The sequence below is a fragment of the Microchirus variegatus genome (assembly GCF_963457635.1).
Source record: "Microchirus variegatus genome assembly, chromosome: 13".
Classification (NCBI taxonomy): Eukaryota; Metazoa; Chordata; class Actinopteri; order Pleuronectiformes; family Soleidae; genus Microchirus; species Microchirus variegatus.
In genome coordinates this window covers 20,074,415-20,098,841 of record NC_139814.1, presented here as the reverse complement: position 1 = coordinate 20,098,841, position 24,427 = coordinate 20,074,415, and the positions used below count along the sequence as shown (strand labels likewise).

Sequence of the window (24,427 nt, the reverse complement as noted above, 5' to 3'; positions counted from 1 at the left end):
CTTCAGACGGTTGAGGAAGGAGCTGGAGAGAATCATCCCAGCAGACACTGGGCGAGCGTTCGTCCAGGACTGGTCACCAGTTTATCAGCGGGACACGTGAACATGTCTAGACAAACAGGTACGTGATGTAATCTGGCGTCATAAAGTCTCATTGTGATGTTTTAGGTCCCTTTAACTAATCAATCCTTGTATGTAGTGATTTAATGCTTAGGGGTGTTAATAATATTAGTCACACTTGTTCCACTTGGTACCACTTTTTAATGTTTTGATCCTTTAAATGTCAGGGGGTTTTTTTATGTGAAAAACCCAGAAAATGTTAATTATTTTCAATATGCTACATGAAAAGTAATCAGAGATTTTCAGTTAAAGGTGCATTATGTAATAAATCTAAAGCAACTGGCCATAAAATCCTCCTAATATGTCACAGAGACTCAGGAATAATGTTCATATAACAAACTGAACTCACCAACAACAACAGCGCAGCCAAAATATTTCCATTAAAAAAAATCTTTTGCAGACTGCAAATCATGTTTATGTTTTGAAATCATGGTTTGGCATGTGGCGCCACCTACCGCCGTCTACCAATCATTGCAGTCAGTAGAGTCTCAGCTGCAGAGCAACCACGGGTTGCCAGTTACGTCAGAAAACCTCGGTATTTTGAATTTGAATGTAGTAACCGTTTTTGGCCTCATTCTTACATATGGCACCTTTTAAATTACTTTCACTTCATTTGGACGTCAAATTTGAAGCCAAACATAATTGTTTTACATATAAGAAATGTGATACACTCTTAATAAAAGTTCTAAGTCGAACCATATAAGGTTATTCGGCTTGTGCTCATAGGAGAAGGTTCTACCTGGAACCCTTTTAAAACCCTTTATTCAGGAAATGGGTTTTAAAGGATTCCCTGGATCAAAAATGGTTCTTACTGGAACTATTAGTGTTACCAAGAACTCTTGAAAAATCCTTTCTTCGGGAAAGAGTTTTTCTCAAGCTAATGGTTCCAGGTAGAACCTCAGCCCTTGTAGAAGAACCCCTTTGGAACACCTTTCTAAGAGTGTAGCTGAAAAAGTCCCTCATTTAGATACCACGTCTTTCATACATGTACAAAAAGGGTTTTGATTTCATTTTCATTCACCGTCAGTGAGAAGGATAAATCTAGACACTGATCAACACTGATGTCGTAACATTTTCAAAGACAGGATTACAAAAATAATCAGTATCAGATTAGATTTGAATTAAAAGAATTGACAAAAAGTGAAAAATTTGAATATGAATGTTGTCGCTCAACAGACAATATAAGCCTCGATTGTAGCTTTGACACAGAAAAGAGTCTCTGGTCTGTTGTTGCACAGATGAGCGTCCGCTGCTCAAACATGTCAGAGCAGCCGCTCTGTTGTTTTCTTTTCTTTATTGTGACATGTGATGTTGAAACTCTGGACTGTGTGTGAACTTGTCCGTGTTCTGAAAGCTTTTTAAAGGCACAGTGATCAGGGAACAGGGAACTCACAGTTTTAACTATTATCAACAAATTAGACAATAAGTAGTTGAATAAAAGGCCCTGAAACAATTATTTTTTTTGTGAGTAGAGGTACAGAAGGCCAGCATTATTTAGCATTAATGATCCACAACTACAGTTTTATTTGTCAATATATCAACAGACCTATGGGGTCAGTGAGTACATCAAAATTTGGTAACACTTTAGATTATGGGTATAAGTGCTTACTGACATATATAGCAGGGGTTTCAAACTCATTTTGGCCAGATGTAACTGTCATACAGGATAAATGTAACCAAATATAATGTAAAATAAAGGAAACTACTCCGTAACATATTGCTAAATAACTTTCTGTATTTATTACTTATTCAAGTTACAAATATGATGCATTATAGATGTAACCTGGTTCGCGATGGTGATGCGGTCACTTTGCGGGTACCGCAATCGCCATGCATTGTGGGAAATGTAGTTTATGGTCAATGCCTGTCTTAAAGCAGCATAGCAGCTATTTTAACACAGATTTTTAAGACCAATTAACCACTCGCGGGCCACATAAAATGACATGGCGGGCCACATCTGGCCCTCAGGCCTTGAGTTTGACATATGTGACATACTAAGTAGCATACTAGCCCTTTATTAGTAATCAATAAGCATGTATTAACACCTGATTCTACATAATCTTAATCTATTATGACATGAATTAAGATTTGTCCTACATAAGGTGTTAATACATGCTTTATGTTTAATAATAAAGGGCTAGTATTCTGCTCATATGCACGTTAGTAAGCACCTAGTTAATGGTGAATATGTGTTCCCTGATCTAAAGTGTTATTTTTTGTAAGGATGTAATGTGGTATATGTTTATTCAAAGTTGTATAGAAAAGTAAACATGTTTGTGTATAAAGCAAACACAAATTAGGCTTGTGGTTTGAAGAAAAAACAGCAAGTGGCGTGAAGAAGGATTAGGAAATACTTAGTCAGCATTCCTGTATGCTGCTTGAACTCACCTCACACACACACACACACACACACACACACACACACACACACTGACAAAATAAAACAAAAAACTTTTTGGCTCCAGCATCCAAACACTGAGCTGGGAACCTGAGGTTGAGAGTGAAAAACCCTGAGGGACACGTTGTGCTGCCGATGCCAAAGTTAAGTATAGAAAATATGCCTCGATCGTTCCCAGGAGATAAAGGCCACGTTTTTTTCCTCCCTAGAAACCTCAAGTTTTGCAAGGTTAACTGTGCCGGCACACACTCGTGCTCCTGCATCTGGGAAGAACCGACTTTCACCCAAACATTCTGCACAAGTCAAAGCTGAGAAGAAGAAGAAGAAGAGAGAGAGAGAGAGAGTTTAGGGTTTAGAAACATGGAGGTTTTGTGGCAGGAAGAGAGAGACGGACAGAAGAGGATGCAGAAGCTTTTTAAAGATAGACGCCGGCCTTTTTATATTCAGGCTTTTCAGGCGTGAGGGCATAGGCTGACGGGTAGGATGACGTGCTGCAGCTTGTAAACCACAGTTCTGTGTGACTCCACTAAGCACACCCTTGATTCCACCACTTCCACGCCCACAACACACACACACACACTACCGGGCCCCAAAAGTCGACTTTACTTCTCTTTCTTCTTCCTTGAGCTGCTTTCTCTTCCTCTGTGTCTTGTCTGACTGATTCTTTTTGGTGTGTTTCGCTCCCGGTTAGACGCAGGTATGGCGGAGCTGGAGGGCCTGGAGTTTGGGAAGTCAGACTTTGTGCTGCTGGACGAGGTGACGATGGAGCAGTTTATGGAGAATCTGAAGTTAAGGTAAGGCCTGAGGTCCTGTTAGATAAGAGGGGAAGCAGCCGGGTGTCAGAGATGCAGAGGTTCACGCCTCATGGGAACCTGCTGTATAAAAGGGAGAACTTCATATTTCTGTTTTCTGTTTCATTTATTTTCTTGAAAAGCAATACTTGCTGTAACGTGCTGCTCAGCTGTCTCTGAAACCCTTTAATGTCTTTCATTCAAACCATTCACTGTAAAAAAAAAAAAAAAGTGGTTGTTTAAAGTTAAAAACCTGTTAGCTTGTCTTGCTTTACTAACACAAAGTTGCCTCTGTCTTGACATGAAGCAAATCACTTCCTGTGTGCAGTGTCACCGGGCGACACAAGAGCTAAACATGCTGTACTGAGACACAATTTGCTCGACAACACTGTAAAAAAAAAGTAGTTGTTTAAACTTGCTAGTTGCTTGTACTCGCTAACTTAAATTAAACTGAAATTCAGCTTAAATTTTTAAGTTTAACAAACTAACAATTATTTAATAATTTGGTTATGAAGTTTTGAATGCTACTTAGTGCAGTATAACAAGTATAAGAGTGTTTAGATCTTGTGTCACCCGGTGACATTCCCACACTGCACACAGGAAGTGATAAGTTTGATTCTGCTGCTCAAAAAAAAAAACAGGTTTTTAGCACTTTAATGGAATACAATCTAATTGTCCCCACCCGCCTCTGCTCTGCTGCTGCATACATCCAAACGCTCCCTCAGTCAGGTCTGATAGTTTTATTTGATAGAGTACGTACTGTAGCTTTAAGCTGACTGAATACGAGCATGAATCATGGAGCTGTGTTTCCCGCTCTCCCTCAGGGTTTACATGTTAACAGGTGGTTGATTGGCTCATCACCACATCACAGTGGTTGTCATGTCGAGCAAATTATACCAAAACACAACAACGGTTCCTAAAAAAAAAAAAACACCTGTCACAGTGAAAGTGTTAGTTTGACTCCTTGTTTTGTCTTGCGAAATGTGTGATTTTACACTTGTCTTTGACTTTTACTTTCTTTTTCCGTCTCAATAACATGAGATAAACTCTGGCTGCACTTCTTTCTTCTTCAAGACCCTCAATTAACATTTGGTCACATATGTAGTTCCACTGGTTTTACCACAGTGAATTATATTTCTTTTTCATACTCTCACCTGTTAAAACTTGTCTGGTGCTGATTGAAACCGTGTTATAACTTACACAATTCCCCCTGTTCACTTGATAAACTTTATATGACTTTATATGATAGCATTAAGGCTAAATCGTTAGCCTTCGTGGCCGAGGTGTCAACTGAAACTGCTAACTGACTCGAAAAAACAGAAGTAGAAAAATTTTAACCGTTCATTGTGGCAGCGCGAGCGCCGGCTAATCAAGTGACGTTATGTAGCTATTTTAACGCGAGAGCTAGCTAATCAAACCATGTCAGACACCCAACAAGGGAGGACATCGCAATCAATTTAGCAACGTTAGCAAGTGGTCACGCTTTACGTCTGTTAGCTACATGGAGATGTTTTAGTTTATAACTTTAGTAGCTTGTAGCCTTAAAGCTTTAGTACGTAGGAATGAAACGAGAAAAATGTGATGTCTCATTCTCAGTTGGTTAAATAATGCTAACATGTTGTTGTCCTGAGCTAATCTCTCTCGATATTTTAAAGAGGATGAGGTTACAACTATTCTAACTAACATGTAGCATATAGTGTACAAAAACCTACTCTTATCTTTCAGTTTTATATACAATTTTGTAAAAAGTTCCAGTGAAAAAGTACCTGCATATTTAAATGTATTTCCCCCCCGGTTCAGTACAGAATTGATGTCAAATCTATAAGTGTTCACATTCAGCCACATCTCTTAGTTACAGTTAATAGTGGTTTTGTTCAGTGAAAACCAGGAAGGAGACGAGCGGTCACTTCTCTTTTCTGAGCCAAGTCCAGCTCTTCCTCAGTGGAAACCTCAAAAGAAATATGATCAATTTCAGTCATCGTTTATCCAGAGCTGCTTCTTCTGTTTAGATTATCTGTCCCATTTTTTTATTATTATTGTGTAGAATAATAATTTCTCAGGCTAAGACAAGAAATATCAGGTCATAATGGGAGTCAGTGTAAATATAGATACCTTTTACTGTCAACGTAGATGCTTTTATTTTGAAATTCTGTGGTATATCAGCCATCACGTATATTAGTTTTAAAGATGCCATATGTAAGAATGTGGCCAAAAACTCCAGCCTCCAGACTCCAACTACACTCAAATTCAAAATACCGAAGACTTTTAGTTTTCGTTTTCTCCGCCATTGTAGCTCAGACATAACTGGCAACCCATGGTAACTGGCAACCCGTGGTGAGACTCTACTGACTGTAGTGATTGGTAGATGGCGGTGGGTGGCGCCACATGCCAAAATACATGATTTCAAAACATAAACATGATTTGCAGTCTGCAAAAGATTTTTTTTAATGCAAATATTTTGGCTGTACTGTTTTTGTTGGTGAGTTCAGTTTGTTATATGAACATTATTCCTGAGTCTCTGTGACATATTAGGAGGATTTTATGGCCAGTTGCTTTAGATTTATTACATTATGCACCTTTTAACGCTCACATTGCCAACCCCTACTAAAGAATATTTTTTTCCAAAAAAGTTTGACTTGGCCCCCAACTGACCAGACTAGATGCCTGGTGATTTAAATGTGAGACCCCTGATCTTAATATAGACGTTGGCAAAAATGTGAAACACAAGCCCAGCTTTTAATAATTCAAATTTAGACTAAATATTTAAATACGTAGATGGTTTGACCCTCACTAACATCTTCTGGTATCTTTTATTTACTGAAGACTTGTCCAAGATTTAGTGTTTAATGATTTAGTAATACCAACAGACTACTGGGATTACCCCCCCCCCCCCCCCCATTTCATCCATTTGAGCATCAGAAGATTATGTCTGCCTAGATATTCCAGTAAACATTGGGGTAATCCAGGGTGAGTTACATCATCTGATCCCTCAAACTAAGACATCACACATTAAATCAGCATTCTTTCTCTTCATATTGACCCATTGTTTGGTTACTATAACACATATTTCCACACAGTTACTGCAGGATTAGTGTGTCATGTGTTATGACATTTTCACTCCTCTCAGCTCAACAAAAAAAAAACCCTACCAGAGGTTACACATAGCTGTGACGCCCTTTAAGCCACAAGTTTTCATTTCCTGCTTTCGGAGTATACACACACACACACTTGTGTCACTTCCTGTCAGCCACATATGACATTGATGCGTGATCTTTCTGTCATCTTGAGGGTGATGGGCGGTGTGAAACCATCATGGGAAACTCGAAAAAATGTTCTCTTTCCTCAAATGAGCGGTTTAATTAATGAAACACCCACTCACTCACACACACACATTTACAGTTAATACTGTAATGTTGGTTCACATCATGTTGTCTTTTTTTTGACAGGTTTGAGAAGGGTCGCATCTACACCTTCATCGGAGAAGTGGTCGTCTCCGTCAATCCTTACAGACAGATGGACGTTTACGGCAAAGACACCATCGACGCGTACCGGGGCCGGGAGCTGTACGAGAACCCCCCTCACCTGTTCGCCGTCTCTGACGCCGCCTACAAGGCCATGAAGAGACGAGCCAAAGACACGTGCATCGTCATATCAGGTCTGCCACAGTCTCACTTCCTCTCTCAGTGGAACAAACCAAAAGTGTGGGAGATTTGACCTGAAACCTGCACAGCACATGAAAGAGATAATACATTAGATCTTCACTGTTTTACACCTTAGAACTCTTTTGGTATTATCTGACAACAGTCATCGGTTCCGTGGCTTTATTGATGATGTTTTGACACTCTTAGAAATAAGGGTTCCAAAAGGGTTCTTCTTCAAGAGCTGAGGTTCTACCTGGAACCATTTGCTTCTGAAAAACCCTTTCCTGAAGAAAGGGTTTTTCAAGGGTTCTTACTCACTAAGGGTTCCAGTAAGAACCATTTTGATCCAGAGAACCCTTTAAAACCCCTTTCCTAAAGAGTTTTAAAAGGGTTCCAGGTGGAACCAAAAAGGGTTCTTCTATGAGGACAAGCAGAAGAACCTTATATGGTTCTACTTAGCACTTTTATTTCTAAGAGTGTAGTTGATTCATCTTTCTATACATTTTGTGTATCTGGGTCACAATAGTTTGCCATCATTAAAAAGTGTTGTTATTTGTATACTTTTTTGTTAGAAAGTAGCTGTGTTGAAAACGATATGAGACAAATGGAATTTAAGCCCAACAGTTTGAGATATGTGGTCAGACTCGGTTAAATGCATGTTCCAAAGTCTCTTGGCTCCACGTCATCTGTCTGTCTGGTCTGTCTGGACCTTTTCCATGTATTAATTCCAGGTATAGATGAGAGAACATTGTGATTGGTCTCCTAGCAACAGTTCTAAAGAGGGCTTCATCATCTTTAACAGACTCTCATGATGAAAACATGACTTCTATTTAAAGACATTTTGTCCCAGCTTCTATTTTTTTTCCTAGTCTGAGAATAATCTTTTTTTATATGTACATTTGGTAAGGGCCTTGCATTAAGGAGGCGGCCATTTTGAGCTACCACGTTCTTTTTTCCAAGCAGCACACCTGAATCTAAACTCTTGTTTTGAAGCCTCCAGAATCGCAAATTTAACTCCTCAGGAAAATGTTTACTGGTGTTATAAATGAATCAAGAGCTAGAATAAACGTTCGAAAAACTTCCATTCACCCCCTGGTGGCTATTCAATATATTTCCACTTCCTATTTGTCTTCAGGAGGAACCTGGAACACACATATGGCAGCCTGAAAGGACAAACTAGCCATAATCTGTACTTTTGAAGTGTAAATTTGCGATAAAAAAGGGAAGAACAAAATCCTTTCTGGATCACAGAGACAACCACAATCTGTAGTCTCACCACTAGATGTCACTATTTCATACATACTTTTAAGTTTACACTGATACGTGTAGCTGTTGTGATCTGTTTTATCAGTATTGTTGTGTTTTGTCCTTCAGGTGAAAGTGGTGCGGGAAAAACAGAAGCCAGTAAATACATCATGCAGTACATAGCGGCCATCACCAACCCGAGTCAGAGGGCAGAGGTCGAGAGGTGAGCAGTGCTGCCATTTTAAGAACATGACTGATGATGTATGATTAATTTAAGGCAGTGCTATGAAATCAAATGTAGCTCCAAATTTAACCCAATTAAATAATTGGATTGTGAGGGTTTGATGTTCCCATAAATCATCTCACGTTCTTCTCTTCCTCGCTCGCCTCCGTCACCGGCTTCCCGCGATAAATCAGCGTGAAGAATGTGCTGCTCAAGTCCAACTGTGTGCTGGAGGCCTTCGGGAACGCCAAGACGAATCGCAACGACAACTCCAGCCGCTTCGGCAAGTACATGGACATCAACTTCAACTTCAACGGCGAGCCCACCGGAGGACACATCAACAACTACCTGCTGGAGAAGGTGAGTGGAGGTGGGACGATGATGGAGAGGCCTCCACTTCAGACTGGAGACCTTTCACGTGTCCAATAACCTGCAGAACAAAAGAGGAAAAAGTTCTGCTCATTTACTTTTCCCCACCGACCATGAATGTTTCACGAGGCAAAGACAAAGAGGTGTGAGGGAACATCCGCGAATAGACGCGTCTGTGAAGCCAGTGTGCGGCGGCTGCTGCTCTTGCTCTTGTGCTAATGAATGGTTCACCTGCAGGGAGTTCTCCATGCGGCTGTATTTATTCTCTCCGCTGAAGAACCGTCTGGCGCTCGGCGTCAGTGTGAATGATGGTGCCATGATTCATTCTCAGAGGGCAGAAATAACCACGCTGTTCCTCAGCGGTGCTGTTGCCCTGGCAGCCATCAGTTTTAAACTGATGCACACACACACACACACACACACACACACACACTCTCCTGGACATGTCTGTTTGAAGTGCTGAGAAAAGAGGGTTTCTGTAGATAAATGGTAGATTTTGATCTGACAGCTTATCCCTCTTTGTGTACATCCTATTTACGTTTATTCATTCATTTTCTACCGCTTTATCCTCCACATGAGGGTCACGGGGAGCTGGTGCCAATCCCAGCTGACATGGGGACAAAGATGAGGTCACATCAGAGACAAACAACCATTCACTCTCACATTATGGTCAATTTAGGACCTCCAATTAACCACACACCACGGCTTATTGAAAAGTAAACAATAGCAAACGATCGCTTGTCCGCACCGGCCAGCTATTGACAAAAGATCGTAAAATAAAAAATAAATGTTACGCAACAATGACGTCAGTAATCCGTAATATGGGCCTAAACTAAGATAACGCAATGATTTTCATAATTTTTATCTCTGTTAACAAAGAAAATACTTAATTTGTAGCGTACTCATTTTGCTGCTTTCGGCACCATCTTTGTTCTGTCAAAACACGCAATGCATTCTGGGTAGCCCTTACTCCCAAGGGTGGTCTTGGAAAATCTCAATATTGAGGGTGATACAGCCCTTAAACTTGACCCTCAACTTAATTTTTCTGAGAATCACCCAGGGTCACCTAAAACACAAACGATAACTGTTTTTGGCCCGTACACGTTAATGAGTTTTGGAGAATCAACAGTTACGCTAGTTTTGTATCTGGCTTGTCCACACAGAACCGGCATTTTTGGAATCGTAAAAGGCTATTTTCGGAAAAACCTCTGACCTTTAACCCTTTACCCAGCTAGCTCTATGCATAAGCACCTTCTTACCTTCTGATATGATGACATTTCTTGAATTTATGCCATTTTTACGGAGAACTCTTTTCAGACTGAATTTAATGTTTTGCCGTTTTCTCCTTAAAGTCCAGGGTGGTTCATCAGCAGGAGGGCGAGAGGAACTTCCACTCATTTTACCAGGTAAAGTATCATCAGTGCTGCTACAAAACCCGCCGATGACACTCTGTTATTTAACTTGTGCGTCTGTGTTTGTTTGTGTAGTTGCTGCGTGGAGGCTCTAGTGAAATGCTGCAGTCGCTTCACCTGCAGAACGACCCTGCTGTTTATACGTTCACCAGAGAGGGAGCAGCAGCAACTGTGAGTTGCGCTTTAAATTTTTACGATTTTAGTCGTCAAAGTCCATTATTTTCTGATCAATAATCCTTGTTTCTTCAGACCTTCAACGATGATCACACGAGCCACAAAGCAGTCAGGAGCGCACTGGAAGTTATCGGCTTTACAAAAGACGAGATTGACTCGATTTACCAGATCCTGGCCTCCATTCTTCTGCTGGTACGTTACAGCACAATCTGATGATTTGACTCCGTAAAGCTCATATAAAAGGATTTAGATGACCGGGACTGAGGGTCAATGAGTGTCATAGTGTGGTCAAGTGTTCAGTACTGGTGAACAACATGAGCTTAATGTCAGGATATTTGACCGCGATGTCGCAATATTTTAATATCCATGATGATATTTCTTGTAATTTCAAAATAAAAGTGTTTGTTTTGATGTAGAAAAAGGTATAATTTGCATAAAACTCTTATAGTTATAATTTGATTTTCCTTTTCTTCAGGGGAGTATGCAGTTTGAGAGCGACGGTGAGAGTGTTGAGATCGTGGGAGTGGAGACCGTGAACCACATCGCTGAGCTGACGGCCACAGACCCAGAGAGCGTCACAAAGAGCCTGCTGTACCGAACTGTGGCCACCGGGGGCCGCGAGGTCATCGAGAAAGGTCACACGGAGCAGCAGGCCTGCTTCGGACGGAACGCTTTTGCCAAGGTTCTTGTTTTTTGACGAAGCATTTAGAATCACTTAGTGTAAGGAAACGTTGTTAACACACTCTCACCTCACTGCAGGCTCTTTATGAAAGACTGTTCGGCTGGATCGTCGGCCGCATCAACACTGTCATTGAAGTGAAAAACTACAACCCAGTGCTTCATGGGAAAAACACAGTCATCGGAGTCCTGGACATCTACGGCTTTGAGATCTTTGAGAACAACAGGTCAGTGTTTTTTTGCCTTTTTGATACGCGATTCATGGTTGACGGAGTTAACGGAAGAGCTTTTTTCTTTCTTTGTCGTGTTCCTGACAGTTTCGAACAGTTCTGCATCAACTACTGCAACGAGAAGCTGCAGCAGCTTTTCATCGAGCTGATCCTCCGACAGGAGCAGGGCGAATATCAGAGAGAGGGAATCACCTGGCAACATGTGAGAGGCAAACACTGACAGAAGGACGTCCACATTTCTGAGATCAACACAGTTATTCCTCACAACACCGCTGTTTTTCTGTTCCGTTTCACACAGATCGACTACTTCAACAACCAGATCATCGTGGATCTGGTGGAGCAGCCGCACAAAGGCATCATCTCCATCCTGGACGAGGCCTGTCTCACCGTGGGTAACGTCACAGACACAGTCTGCCTGGACAGCATGGACACCAAACTGGCCCAACACCCCCACTACACGTCCCGCAAGGTGAGAACAGACCGCAGCGTGAAGTGTGGAGCTGCGTCTCTGCCGCTCATACCATGACTCCGTCATTAACACGTCAGCTTCTCCACCATACCCGGAATAATCATTTCTTCACACAATAGTGGCTGAGAACGTGAAGAAAAGAGTAAAGAATTAGAAATAAGATCTGTCCTGCTTTAGCAAAAGTTGTGAAACGGTGTGTTTCCAGTTGTCATCAAATGTAGGATTTCCGACTCGGAAAGTTGGGAGTGACCTCTCAAAACCTCACATAGCTTGCTAGATAGCTAGCCAAGATGGCTGCCACTTGTGTAAATAACAAAAACAACACAAAACGAGATATGTTTACATCCGTTACCCAGGCCAATTTGGAGGTAAATGTATTCCCAGTTCTGACTTCTGATTTAAATTGATGGTGCTAAAACTACACCTGCTCCTACACTGCTGTCTTTGGGTTGTTAGCTATCTCAGCTGGCTAGCTAGCTAGCTAGCGCTTTATCCTGAAAATGTGTCTCGATGTAAAAACACACAGAAAAACTGAAACAGCTAAAAATGAGGAGCTAAAGTAGAGCGGGAGAAGTGAAAGAAGAGCAGACTCCTGCTGTGAGGCTGCAGTACCACTCATAGAGACAGAGGGAGACAGAGAGCAGCACTAGCTAAACCGGCTCTGAGTTTTTGTACAGTAACTACGGTATGTTGTTAAACTGACGCCAAATATGTGGAAATGTCGCTTGCAATTTGATTGTTTTACGGTAATATCCAAACACTGACAAACAGTGACTTTTACTGAATTTTACATGATTTGAATTTTTTATATATATATTTTTTAATCGCCTGTGATGGTAAATTTATAATCACATTTTTAGGTTGTGTTTTTAGCGTGTTAACAAAAGATAAAAGTCTATTTGTCGTGTCTTGTAGAAGGAAGTGGCGATTCTTTGTCGACATATCCTCAGACTTTTACAGTAACTGTGAGGGGGTAAAAAACAGAAGTGGGTAAATCTTATTTTTAGCCAAAGCCACAGATGTCACCGTTTTCCGAAAAAACATAGTGACAGATTTCAAAACAATCCTCAAGTTGTTTTACACCTCAAATTAGACGCACTTTAGGTCATAAACACACGGAGTCCACTGTGAATGACTTATGATGAGCTGAACCGTGAAAGTAAATAACTAACTAAAAATATACATTTGCAAATTGTGTCATGTTGAATGTTGAGTCATCCTCATGGAACATTTACTCAATACAGGAAATAATGGGATTTTTTTTTGTGAAGTTAAATAATACAATCAAAAATATGTACATTTTTTTGTATGTGTCTCAGAAAAGATGTTATTCGATTAAATTGATTATCATTTTATATACACAAAAGTTAAAAATAAGTGTGACTCTAACCCAGGTGCAGTTTTGTGTTGCTGCCAGTAGAGAGCAGAGTTTCTCTAATATTCAGAGCTCAGACTTCTTTTACACATCAACATAGAAGAGAATATACATATAATATATAATAGACTGAAATAAAGATGTTTTAATTCAAAATAATTCAGTGGCTACAAATAGTCTTAAGGTCAACATCTGTGTTGTTTTCTGTACATGTTTGTGATTTAAAAATACATTCAATGAGAGATTTTTCCCCTTTATTAACACTCACACCATCTCCTCATTTCCAGCTGAGCCCCACTAACAAAACCATGGACTTCCAGAGACACTTTCGTGTTCGTCACTACGCTGGAGACGTCACGTGAGTCTCATAGACACGCTCTGTTCATATGCTGGAGGCTAAACCTTTATAATCTTATTGAAGGGGCACCGTGGGATGAATTTTGTAAATTATTCATCCAAACGTTTATTAAGATTAATACGAGAATGTGAAGAAATACTGATAAAACTATTATGGTTTTTATTAATATTGAGATTGAGATTCAAGGTTTGTGATTGTTTTTGTTTGATAAATGAGACATTTTAGTTTTTATCCTTTTCTGAAAGTACAGTAATTTGTGTTGAAGTCTGTGGTTTTTCTGTTCATGAGTCACTGAGTGGAGATGAAACAGTGTGTGTGTGTGTGTGTGTGTTTTCCTCCTCCATCGATGCTCCACTTCCCTAATGTGCTCAGTGGATTTTAAAGTGGCAGTGAGGCCAGATGGGGCCTCCTGGCCAACAGTCAGCAGTCAGTCACCCTCTGTGACTTCTGGGCAAGACGATCCTCAATGCTCACGTGTACTGGCCTCAGTCTAGAGAGGGGAAGGATGTTAATGTGTCAAGGGAACATGGAATCAGCAGTAGGAGGAGGAGGAGGAGGAGGAGGGATGGAGGCAGCTGATGAGAGAATCTTTGGCTCTTTGAGATGGAGCAATCATGAAGAACTCGAGCAGGGTTCATGATATCAAGCACACAAACAATCTGCAAATTCAATCCATTTCTGAAGCTCATACACTGTAGCTCTCACATACTCGTACTGAAAATATGAATTATTGTTATTGTGGTTTTTGTTTTGTTTTTTTGCTGCAAATTAGGGCCCAAGCATTGCTTTGTGCACAGGTCATCCTTTTCTTTTTCTTTCTTTCTCTTTGAGTTTTAGGCCAATTAAATTTGCCAGAAAGAGTTAAAACACATTTCTGTGTTCCCTTTAGCAACACAGCAGGCTTCTGCACAGACAGACACAACCCAGAATAGGATTATATCTGAATGTATAGTAATGGTTGGACTATAAGTGATGATCATTTCTACATTTCTATTGTCCAAAAGTGGACAACAAAGTGTGTCCTGCCTGCTCAAACAGGTACCATCCACTGTCTGGATGCTCTAGACCAGGGGTCACCAACCTTTTTGAGTCAGAGAGCTACCTTAAGGGTAAAAAATAATATGGAGGGCTACCATATAATATTTTTTTGTTTGTTTACCATTTAAATGATTAATATTATGCATTCAACTGCATACACGTTCCTTCCAGTGCTTACTCCTAACGATTACCAGTTTTTATAAACAATATCAAAGATATTTTACTGACAGATCATACGGATACATGCAAGTGAGGTGAAGTGAAGTGAGCCCGCGGGCACCGTATTGGCTGCCCGCGGGCACCTGGTAGCCCGCGGGCACCACGTTGGTGACCCCTGCTCTAGACGTTTTACTGTTGAGAAATGAACAGCAATTTTCCAAATTTCAGAGTCGGAGACTTCCCTCAAGATTTGGTAGAGACCAAAAACAGAGCAAAAAGAGTAGAATAGAACACAGATCTGATTGGATGGTAAAGGCTGTACCATTTGTTTTGTTTATTTCTCTCATTTCTATATTTCTATAATTTCCAAGTGGACAAAATAGTTATTGTTGGTGTTTTAGGTTTATTTCCCCCTTGTCGTTGTTTTAAATGTACTTGTCTCTACATTCCACCACTGTGAACCTGACGGCCCATATAAGGGCGTGTGTGACAGACCTGCAGCGATAATGACAGATGTTCAGCACTGTCACTACCTGTCCTCATCACTGGGCAGATTCAGCTCATCTCGGGCCACATCTGAGGTCACTCCAGCTGAGCTGTCACCGCTCATGCCCTGCTTTCTGACGGCAACGCCCCCCCATCATCGCCTGTCCCATCCTATCCTCCTCTTCCTCCTCCTCCTCTCACCAAAACACCACTGCACCATCACAAGCTTTGACCTACTTTGTTGCTCCTCCTCCTCCTGTTTCTTCTCCTGTACTGCAACGCTCACCTTCTTAATTCCCTGCAGTATTAAAGCCTGCACATGCAGCACTTTCGCCGGCCATTAGATATATATCACTGTCCCTTATGCTGCACAACTCCGCATCACAAGAAATCTCATCTTTGTGTCACCTGACTCTCCCCTCTCACCAACCTTGACCTTCACATGAGTACACCTCCCTCTAAATCATTCCTCAGGTCTCTGGAGAGCCTCTGCCTTTATCACCGCATGTCCTGTCCTGTCCTGTCCTGTCCTGTCCTGTCCTGTCAGTCCTGTTCCATCCAATGTCCTGTCCTTGTAAAACCAGCGCTGTGGCTTGTTGTTGTTGAAGTGTGTGCTCTTGTTGCTCGCTCCTTCATCGAGCGTCCCAGAATGTGGTCCGGTGGTTGTGGTGTCCAAAGGGGACACATCCGTCATCATGGACAACCGCTGCTTCCGGATGAGGACACAGACACAAACAGAGACACTGTGACGTGTTGTTTGTTTGTAGTGCTATGTTTCCATCATGGTACGGTTCAGTTTGTAATGGTAAAGTCCTGGGTCAGGCTTGTGTTTTTCAACTCAGAAACGGTACCTTCACTTAATAGACGGAGTGTGCGCTGTGCACGATGGCCACGTACACTCATTAGAAATAAAAGTGCTAAGTAGAACCATATAAGGTTCTTCGGCTTGTCGTCATAGGAGAACCTTTTTATAAAGGTTCCACCTGGAACCCTTTTGGAGGGTTCCACCAATAACCCTTTTAAAACCCTTAAAAGTGGTTTAAAAGGGTTCTCTGGATCAAAATGGTTCTTACTGGAACCATTAGTGTTACCAAGAACCCTTGAAAAAACCTTTTTCAGAAGCAAATGGTTCCAGGTAGAACCTCAGCCCTTGTAGAAGGACCCTTTCGGAACCCTTATTTCTAAGAGTATAGCGTGATGTTGCACCAACACAACGGAACCCATCAAACTTTGTATGAGAATAGACGGCATTGAAGAAACACCAATCGCAAAGGAAGTGACTTTTTCTGTCGCCCAATCGGCTGACTGTCGTGGTTGGAACCGTCCGGATCGTACCACACCCTTTTGCATGGTACCCCAAGTGAAGGAATGGGGCTGGTTATTTTGGTACTATTTCTAATGGAAATACAAAAAAAGACATACTATACTGAACCTATACCTGGAGTATGGGACTTCGCCCCCCGGTCTCTACATGACGAATGTCCATAGGTGATCTCACACCCCCACCCCTATGCTACTCAGTTGCTAGAAGCATCAAACTGATCGGTTCCTGAAACTTTTCTTGAGGCTTATTGGTGTTTCCAGCCACAATAGCCATTATAGCTCAATTTTACCATTGCGCTTTATCCATGCCTCTGTCAGTCTCGACATAAAATAAATCACTTCCTGTGCGCAGCAGGGGAAATGTAGGGATTCAAAACACCATTATACCGAGACATAGAGTCCCATGGTGCATTGGCTTGAATGTAAGAGGAAATATTTCATATTTAAAAGTATGCCCCAAGAAATACGCTATGGCAGTGAAGTTTTAAGAGTATTATCCATCCATCCATCCATCCATCCAGGAGACAACTTCAGCTGACATTGGGAAATAAGCCGTTTTCAAACACGCACAGAAGTTTGGAAAGATTTTCCAGAACTTCTCTTACCAACTCCTTAATTAAATTTGCAGAAAATGTCCAAGTGAGAACAGCAAGAACAGCTTGTGAAGGTGTGAAAGCGTCTGACCCAGACAATCTCCCACTGGGTTTGTTATATATGAACGGCAAGAACATATATATGTATATGTGGACCCCGTTCATGTCCGAAACTTGCTTTTAACTTGCTTCTAAATTAAATTTTCTTTGAAGCAAATATTAAGGCCCAAATTAGTAAAATTCTCCAATATTTAAATATGTTTGAACAAATATTAAACTGCAGATAGAGTACTCGGCTACTGTATTTGTGTTGTGCTTCAGTAGAAGAGTGTCTGATGAAAAGATCAATTTAATTTTTTTATTTAAAGTATTTACACTGTGTGAGATGTAAGTGAGTGAGATAAAGGGATTTGAGGAAGTGTTTGTACAACAGCAGCCTTTCTCTCCCGCGGGCAGTTTGGAATCAGCCGCTCAGATTAGTTTGTCGACAACTAAGTGTTTTCATTTTTCACCATGTTCCTAATTTGTAAATCATCTAAGCAGCATGACTATAGTTCTAATCCTCTGGCCTGAGGCCCGTGAATCATCCGGTGCAGACTACAGTCAGTTAGTGGGTCATGATGGTGACCCTTTTAAAGACATGCTTTTTCAAACGGTCTTGTTTTCTGTCTGACTTGTAGCATCCGGACACCTCTGCTTTAGTCTGAGGACCCTTCAGCGAGGCCTCCCACCTTCTTTTGAACTACTTTTGTCCAATCACGCTCACTTTTTCGCCCTCTATGTCTGTTCCAGATATTCCGTCGAGGGCTTTCTGGACAAAAACAAGGACCTGCTGTTCCAAGATTTCAAGCGTCTTATGTACAACAGGTGCTGAATGCATTCTCAAATTTTTAATCATGTTGTTCTTGACAGTTCAGTAACTGGGTTAAGAGGAAATGAGAGTTTTTATCCCCCCCCCTCTCACTAGCCCAGTTAACAGCATCCTCTCCATCTCTTGCTCCCTCTCCTAGTTCCAACCCAGTATTGAAGGAGATGTGGCCAGATGGTCAGCTGGGCATCACCGAGGTCACGAAGCGACCTCTGACCGCCGCCACCCTCTTCAAGAACTCCATTGTGGCCTTGGTGGATAAATTGGCCTGCAAGGTCAGTGGTTTCACTTCATGATTGACTTCCTTCCTTGCTTTAACCTCAGAGGGGAAGCTGCACATGTTCGTATTGCAATTTTTAGATCGACTAAAGCTCTTTATTAGTTGATTCTGACAATGTGAGAGCTGTGAAGTTGAGAAAAAACGTTTAGGTAGGCCTATTGTGGCTTTCAAGGTAGGTAGGTATTACACAATAAGTTATTTCAGCCCTTAAGATTGCTACTAGTATCACATCCAGCAGTTAGCATCCAGCTATTGGTGCTTAAAGGTGCATTATGTAATAAATCTAAATCAACTGGCCATAAAATCCTCCTAATATGTCACAGAGACTCAGGAATAATGTTCATATAACAAACTGAACTCACCAACAACAACAGTACAGTCAAAATATTTGCATTAAAAAATGACTGCAAATCATGTTTATGTTTTGAAATCATGTTTTGGCATGTGGCGCCACCTACCGCCGTCTACCAATCATTGCAGTCAGTAGAGTCTCAGCTGCCAAGCAACCACGGGTTGCCAGTTACGTCAGAAAACGAAACTCTGTATTTTGAATTTGAATGTAGTAACCGTTTTTGGCCACATTTTTACATATGGCACCTTTAACTGCCACTTTTGGCTAGTTTTTCTTCCAATGTCTACTATATGTACAGTAGAAGACACTTTATTACATTCACACAAGGTATTTAAATATCACGTAATCACATTATATGAATTTCGAGTCAGTGGCTGAAAAAAAAACAGTGAAACTTATCCATTGTGTTAGCTAGCTAGCATCTTATGCAGATACTTCATTTGCTACAATGACATTTAGTCAAGATAGAAGCACAGACCAATTTCGGATAAAAATATTCTCACAAAAGAATATATTCGTTAGAAGGAGGTAATTAAATGAGTGAAAAAGAGAGATGTATAATAAAGTAAAGTGCAGCAGTATAAAGGCCAAACCAACAAGATAATCCCTAAGAACCCCTCTAAAAGGTTACGTAAAACAACAACATGATTCTTAAAAGCCGATCTTGTCTGAGTCATGGTCTATTCTGAGACGGCCGACGTGCCTCTGCGACTTTTTGTTCCTCTCATCATGAAATGATGGCGTGTGTGTGAGGAAGTGAGCAGCTGTCCTGAAGGAACACGCACATGTGGCCGTGTGCCGTGTTTTTGGTGTCAGACACTTTTTGTAGGTTTGCTTGTCCTCATCCTGTCTGACTGTGTGGAGTCTGGAGTGAGGGAGTGAGTGAGGGAGGAGGTGGGAGACCACAGGATGTGCTGCTGCCGCTGCTGCTCACCTCTGCTGGCCTCATCTCGCTGGCTGAAGTCTGACATTTCCTGCTGTTATTTTGGGATGGCCTGCTGTCAGGCTGTTGTATTATCTTGTCCTGCTGTGGCTCAGGAGAAATGAAAGGAAACCATATTTTTTGTGTTGTTTTTTTTTGCCCCATTCAGATCATTTTGATCACTGCAACAGTCAAATATTCTTAAATTGATTGATTGTTTCTTGTTTTAAGAAAAATAATCCTTAAATTAAATGGTTTGAATACTTAAAACCATCTTAAATCTATTACCACTTCCTGACGGTAATGATGTTTCAGGTACAAAACTTGCTTGCAAAGATTATTTTTTCTTTTCAGGCAAAAAATAATTTCCCTGAAATTCAGCTTATTTTTCTTTCTTGAAAATCCAGATTTTTATTTACATGTCTGTGCATCATGAAGCATGTGATATATAGGCTTGTATTCACATTTTCATCATTCCAACATCCTATCCAGTGATTTTGAAGTGTCGAATCAGCTCATCCCTAGTTTTAATTATAAAAGTTAGTTAGCGCTAAGTTGATGATGATTGAACAGTTGTCGTAAATGCTCAGTTATTTTGCTTTTCCCTTCCTCTGTCTTCTAGGAGCCGTACTATGTGCGCTGCATAAAGCCCAACGAGGTGAAGTCGCCGGTGCTATTTGACAATGCTCGCTGCCAGCACCAGGTGGCGTACCTCGGCCTGCTGGAGAACGTGAGGGTTCGCAGGGCCGGGTTCGCCTACAGGCAGCCTTACGCTCGCTTCCTGCAGCGGTAAGAAACAGAATTTCCTCAGGATTTCAGCTCCGTCTTCAGTCTTCTCTATAGATCATATATAATTATAAGGAAATACATGGAGTAATCATGGAAATCAAGTCAAATCTTCAAATTAGGGATATTTAAGGAATTATGAATGAAGTATATAAGGAAGTTCTTTGACTGAACAAATATCATTTGACAATGAAGACCTGCTACACATGATCCTCTCTTTTAACCTTAGGAAAGAGAAAGTTCAAACTAGATGCTGTTCACTGATTTTTAAAGAGAATTTACATAATAAAGTGAAACCAGATGACCTTTCTCTTATTTGCTCGTGGCTAAAATCTGTCTTTATGCACAGATGCAGAAAAACCTATCTTTCAGAGAGCACTCCAGGTGTATTCAGATGGCATAATTTGTGGAAATAATTTATTAAAAAGAGCACAAGAAAATGTGGATTGCTGTAATGCAAATAACCATAATGAATTGATTTCAAAGTAGTAATTGTATGACATCTTTTACTTTTACCCTTGTAGAGTAAACCGAAGATATTGAGTAGCACTGTTTTGTTCATAAAAGATGACTTATTTCCCAGGTATAAAATGACATGCGAGTACACCTGGCCAAACCACCTGATGGCCTCCGACAGGGAGGCGGTGGAGGCCATCGTCACCCAGCATGGTTTCCAGGACGACGTGGCGTACGGTCACACCAAGCTGTTTGTCCGAACGCCGCGCTCTCTTTTCACCCTGGAACAGCAGAGAGCCACACTCATCCCCATCCTGGTGCTTTTCCTGCAGAAGGTAATTTACCATCATTTCTTTACGTCCTCCACATGATCTCGAATCCCTCCCTCCCTTAAAACCTTCGCTCGTAATATAATGGGCATGTATCCATGTGACAGACAGAATTAATCGTCACAGAGACTTAATTTGATCATCTACAACATTATCTCCTCCACTTTCAAACATTGGGCTCCTGGGTTTTAAAAATGGAGATGGCAGATTGCCCCACAGCCTCATGAATATGTGGCTCCTGGTAATGACTCACTGAAATTCATCTTGCCAGCGTGAATCCTAATTTCCTGTAACAATAATTGGGAGAATTAATGAGATCCAGAGTATAGTTACATTAAAGTCAATTACTCTGCTTGCTCAGTGAGAAATCCTTCTCCTTTCCTTAACCTACTTTGATGACTGTGCACAGTCTGATTCTATAACCGGAGCGCAAATTTGTCTCCAACTCAGCGGGACGTCGTCCTTCTCTTTAACGCGTCCCTCTTTTTCACAAAACTCGTAGGTTTGGCGTGGTGCTTTAGCTCGGATGAGGTGCCAGAGAATGAGGGCCATCTACACCATCATGGGCTGCTATAAACGCTACAAGGTCAAGGCTCACTTCTTGGAGGTGGCGCAGAGGTTCGCTAATGTGCGAAACATGGCCGACTACGGGAAGAGCGTCGAGTGGCCGACCCCGCCGTCAGCTCTGTCCCAGTTTCACAGCAATACTGTCATGCTGCATCGCAGGTCAGACCCTATTAAAGGGAACTTCAACACCATAAATAACTCACAAGAATATTTTAAAAATATTTTTAATCCAAACAAAGCACAAATCAGCTTTGAACAAGGAGATAAAGTAGAAGTGCTGTACAGAAGAAGAAAAAAAGACATAAAAGCTCACATTAGGCAATAAAATACACAAATGTGAAAATAACATCATACAATTAAAAATATTAAATAAATCTGTTTTAGGTCATGAAAAAGATAGACAGCAAAAGCGTGAGCATGTGATAGCATGCTAGCTCATGCAAACAGCGCTACATGTGCATCTACAGCACAGCAGCTGAACAAAATAAACACATTTAGGAAGTTGGAGGGCTCTTATGTCATGAAAAATGTAATAAAAATGTTATTTCATTTTTCATTACATTTAATGTAAAATTTAAAAAACAACAACTGTGTTTTAACTGTGTTGGGACAAATTACAGCATGGCTGCTGCGTTTTCAAACTTCAGCTAGCATGCACTTAGCTTAGCCTACATTAGTCTCTGTAGCACTTATGACATGTATTACTGTGTTTCCTTAATACAGATACAATAAATAATAATAATGTATTTTGAGTTTTTTTTTTGGCTTCTCCATACTTGTGTATGAACCATTACAAAAACATAAAAAAGGCATATTTTAGAAAAATCACCTGGAAGTATTATTTAAAAAGTACTGAAAAACATTTTCTGCAACTGTAGCTGGAATTAGTCTTTTGCTGTTGTAGCTGTTGTGTGTTTTATCGATAGTGTGTTGTGGCTCTGCAGATAAAGTTTATTTTTACCTGGAGCTCCTACTGTACAGCACCTTTTGATTTATTATTTCGCCCACGCAGCACACTCTTTGCTTCTCGTCCCTTGTTGTCAGGTGGTGGGCGAGGCAGATCGTAAAGAAAATCCCTCCGTCTGACATAGCCGAGGTTCGGGCCAAGGTGGCGGCTCTGACGGCTCTGAGCGGAGAGAGGAAAGACTGGGGGGTCAGTCGAGCCTGGGAGAGGGACTACCTGGCCAACGTAAGAGAATCAGATGAAGCCTGGGTTCCAGTGTGGTTTTTAATGCAGTTTTACTTTATTAAGTCATCCAGGCTTTATTTTCTAATTGATGTGAGCTTTTTATTTACTTTACAACAGCAAATCTTTGTCATATTTGTCCTCACCTTCTTTTGTCCAGTGGACTGGACTTTCCCTGCCTCCTGGTGGGAGTTTCACAGGGAGCAGGACTTAAATGACCTCGCAGTGTAGAATAGAATCACAGAAAATCATCTGTTGTCGTTGTGAATGTATGCGGCGCATGTGACGGGACTCGCAATAAACGGCGTGAAATGAAAGGAGGATGGTGCTGGTGAACACAGCCTGTTTTAATGAATCCCACAGTGGGCTCATTTAGCAGCTAATCTGGGGTTATTTGGTGGCCGGAGGCTTGAGCGGTGCCTTCAGGGGACTGTGAGCATGACCGCCACACAATCCTGAGTCACTCTCCTCGTTACTCAGTCACATGATCCATGACTTGCCTGACCTCCTTCTGGGCTTCAACTTCACGTGATTTTTGTTAATTCTACAAAGACCTATAGATAAGTGCGTGTGACGCAGCACGTGGACGCCCTGGATTGTATTTAGGTGGCTGTTTAACACTTTATCACTTGACACGCTATCAGTTTTAATAGACGTTTTGTGTTTTTTTTTTTTTTACCATGAGACTTGAACAACTGACTTGAAGTTAGAGGCCCATACACATGAACGAGTTTAGGAGAATCCGCAAAAGTTTTGTATTGTATCGTGTCTTTATCCGCACTGAAGTGGCGTATTGTAGCCTGGCTAACACCAGAAAGGTCTGGAAAAGGGTCTGACCAATGGATGTAGATCAAAAAGCCTCTGTACACAATTGGATGTATGTTAAACCAATCAAAACAATTTCCTGTAAACACGCCATCATTTCAGGAAATGTCTTCCAAATGCTCAAACCTCTGTAGTACATATGCCAGGCCTGTATGTGGTGCTGTAACACCAGACCAAACGATCTCCAGAGGAGGACGATGATAACGAAGACAAAGATAGCGGCGACAGAGAAAGCCAGTGTGAGACAGAGGTGGAACTATGACGACATTGTTTCATCATCAACGTTGGCTGCACAAACAAAAATGTTGGCTACACAATAAAACGTTGACTACACAATGAAGTGTTGGCTACACAAAAAAACTTTGGCTCCACAATAAAAAACGTTGGCTACACAAAAAAACTTTGCTAGGAAATAAAACTTTGGCTACACAATATAACGTTTGCTATACAAAAAAATCTTTGACTACACAATAAAACGTTGGCTACACAATAAAACGTTGGCTACACAATAAAATGTTGGCTACATAAAAAAAAAGTTGGCTACACAAAAAAAATGGATGAAATGCCGACGCGATAAAAATAAAACTTCGGCACATTGACCTAGCCTTGTTTTCGTGTGGACAACCCCTAAATTTGCCAAAGTTGGACATTGTGCAACAAGATGTTTACGTCCTAATGTTAAGAGAAAAAACAAATAAGACTGTTCAGGTGAGTGACATCCGACCGAAGTGTTGAGCGACACTATTTTTGTCCCCACGTAGACAAATCTGTCTTTAC

At 41.1% G+C, this 24,427-nt stretch overlaps 1 protein-coding gene across 1 annotated transcript in view; it reads left to right on the top strand.

Moving 5' to 3' along the window:
• Positions 1 to 6,906: 6,906 nt before the first annotated feature.
• The window catches only part of myo1g (myosin IG), a gene marked incomplete at its 3' end in the record, with an annotated part of 37,981 nt that continues 20,460 nt past the window's right edge, over positions 6,907 to 24,427 (top strand). Inside the window, exons 1-17 of the mRNA XM_083899550.1 lie at positions 6,907 to 6,961; positions 8,322 to 8,415; positions 8,610 to 8,775; positions 10,137 to 10,190; positions 10,272 to 10,367; positions 10,446 to 10,562; positions 10,846 to 11,052; positions 11,130 to 11,275; positions 11,366 to 11,480; positions 11,577 to 11,747; positions 13,410 to 13,480; positions 17,872 to 17,946; positions 18,090 to 18,222; positions 20,124 to 20,290; positions 20,871 to 21,078; positions 21,575 to 21,798; positions 22,684 to 22,828. Coding sequence (XP_083755676.1) covers positions 6,922 to 6,961; positions 8,322 to 8,415; positions 8,610 to 8,775; positions 10,137 to 10,190; positions 10,272 to 10,367; positions 10,446 to 10,562; positions 10,846 to 11,052; positions 11,130 to 11,275; positions 11,366 to 11,480; positions 11,577 to 11,747; positions 13,410 to 13,480; positions 17,872 to 17,946; positions 18,090 to 18,222; positions 20,124 to 20,290; positions 20,871 to 21,078; positions 21,575 to 21,798; positions 22,684 to 22,828 — 2,229 coding nt within the window. The 5' untranslated portion in view covers positions 6,907 to 6,921. The remainder of the gene's footprint in view (positions 6,962 to 8,321; positions 8,416 to 8,609; positions 8,776 to 10,136; positions 10,191 to 10,271; positions 10,368 to 10,445; positions 10,563 to 10,845; positions 11,053 to 11,129; positions 11,276 to 11,365; positions 11,481 to 11,576; positions 11,748 to 13,409; positions 13,481 to 17,871; positions 17,947 to 18,089; positions 18,223 to 20,123; positions 20,291 to 20,870; positions 21,079 to 21,574; positions 21,799 to 22,683; positions 22,829 to 24,427) is intronic.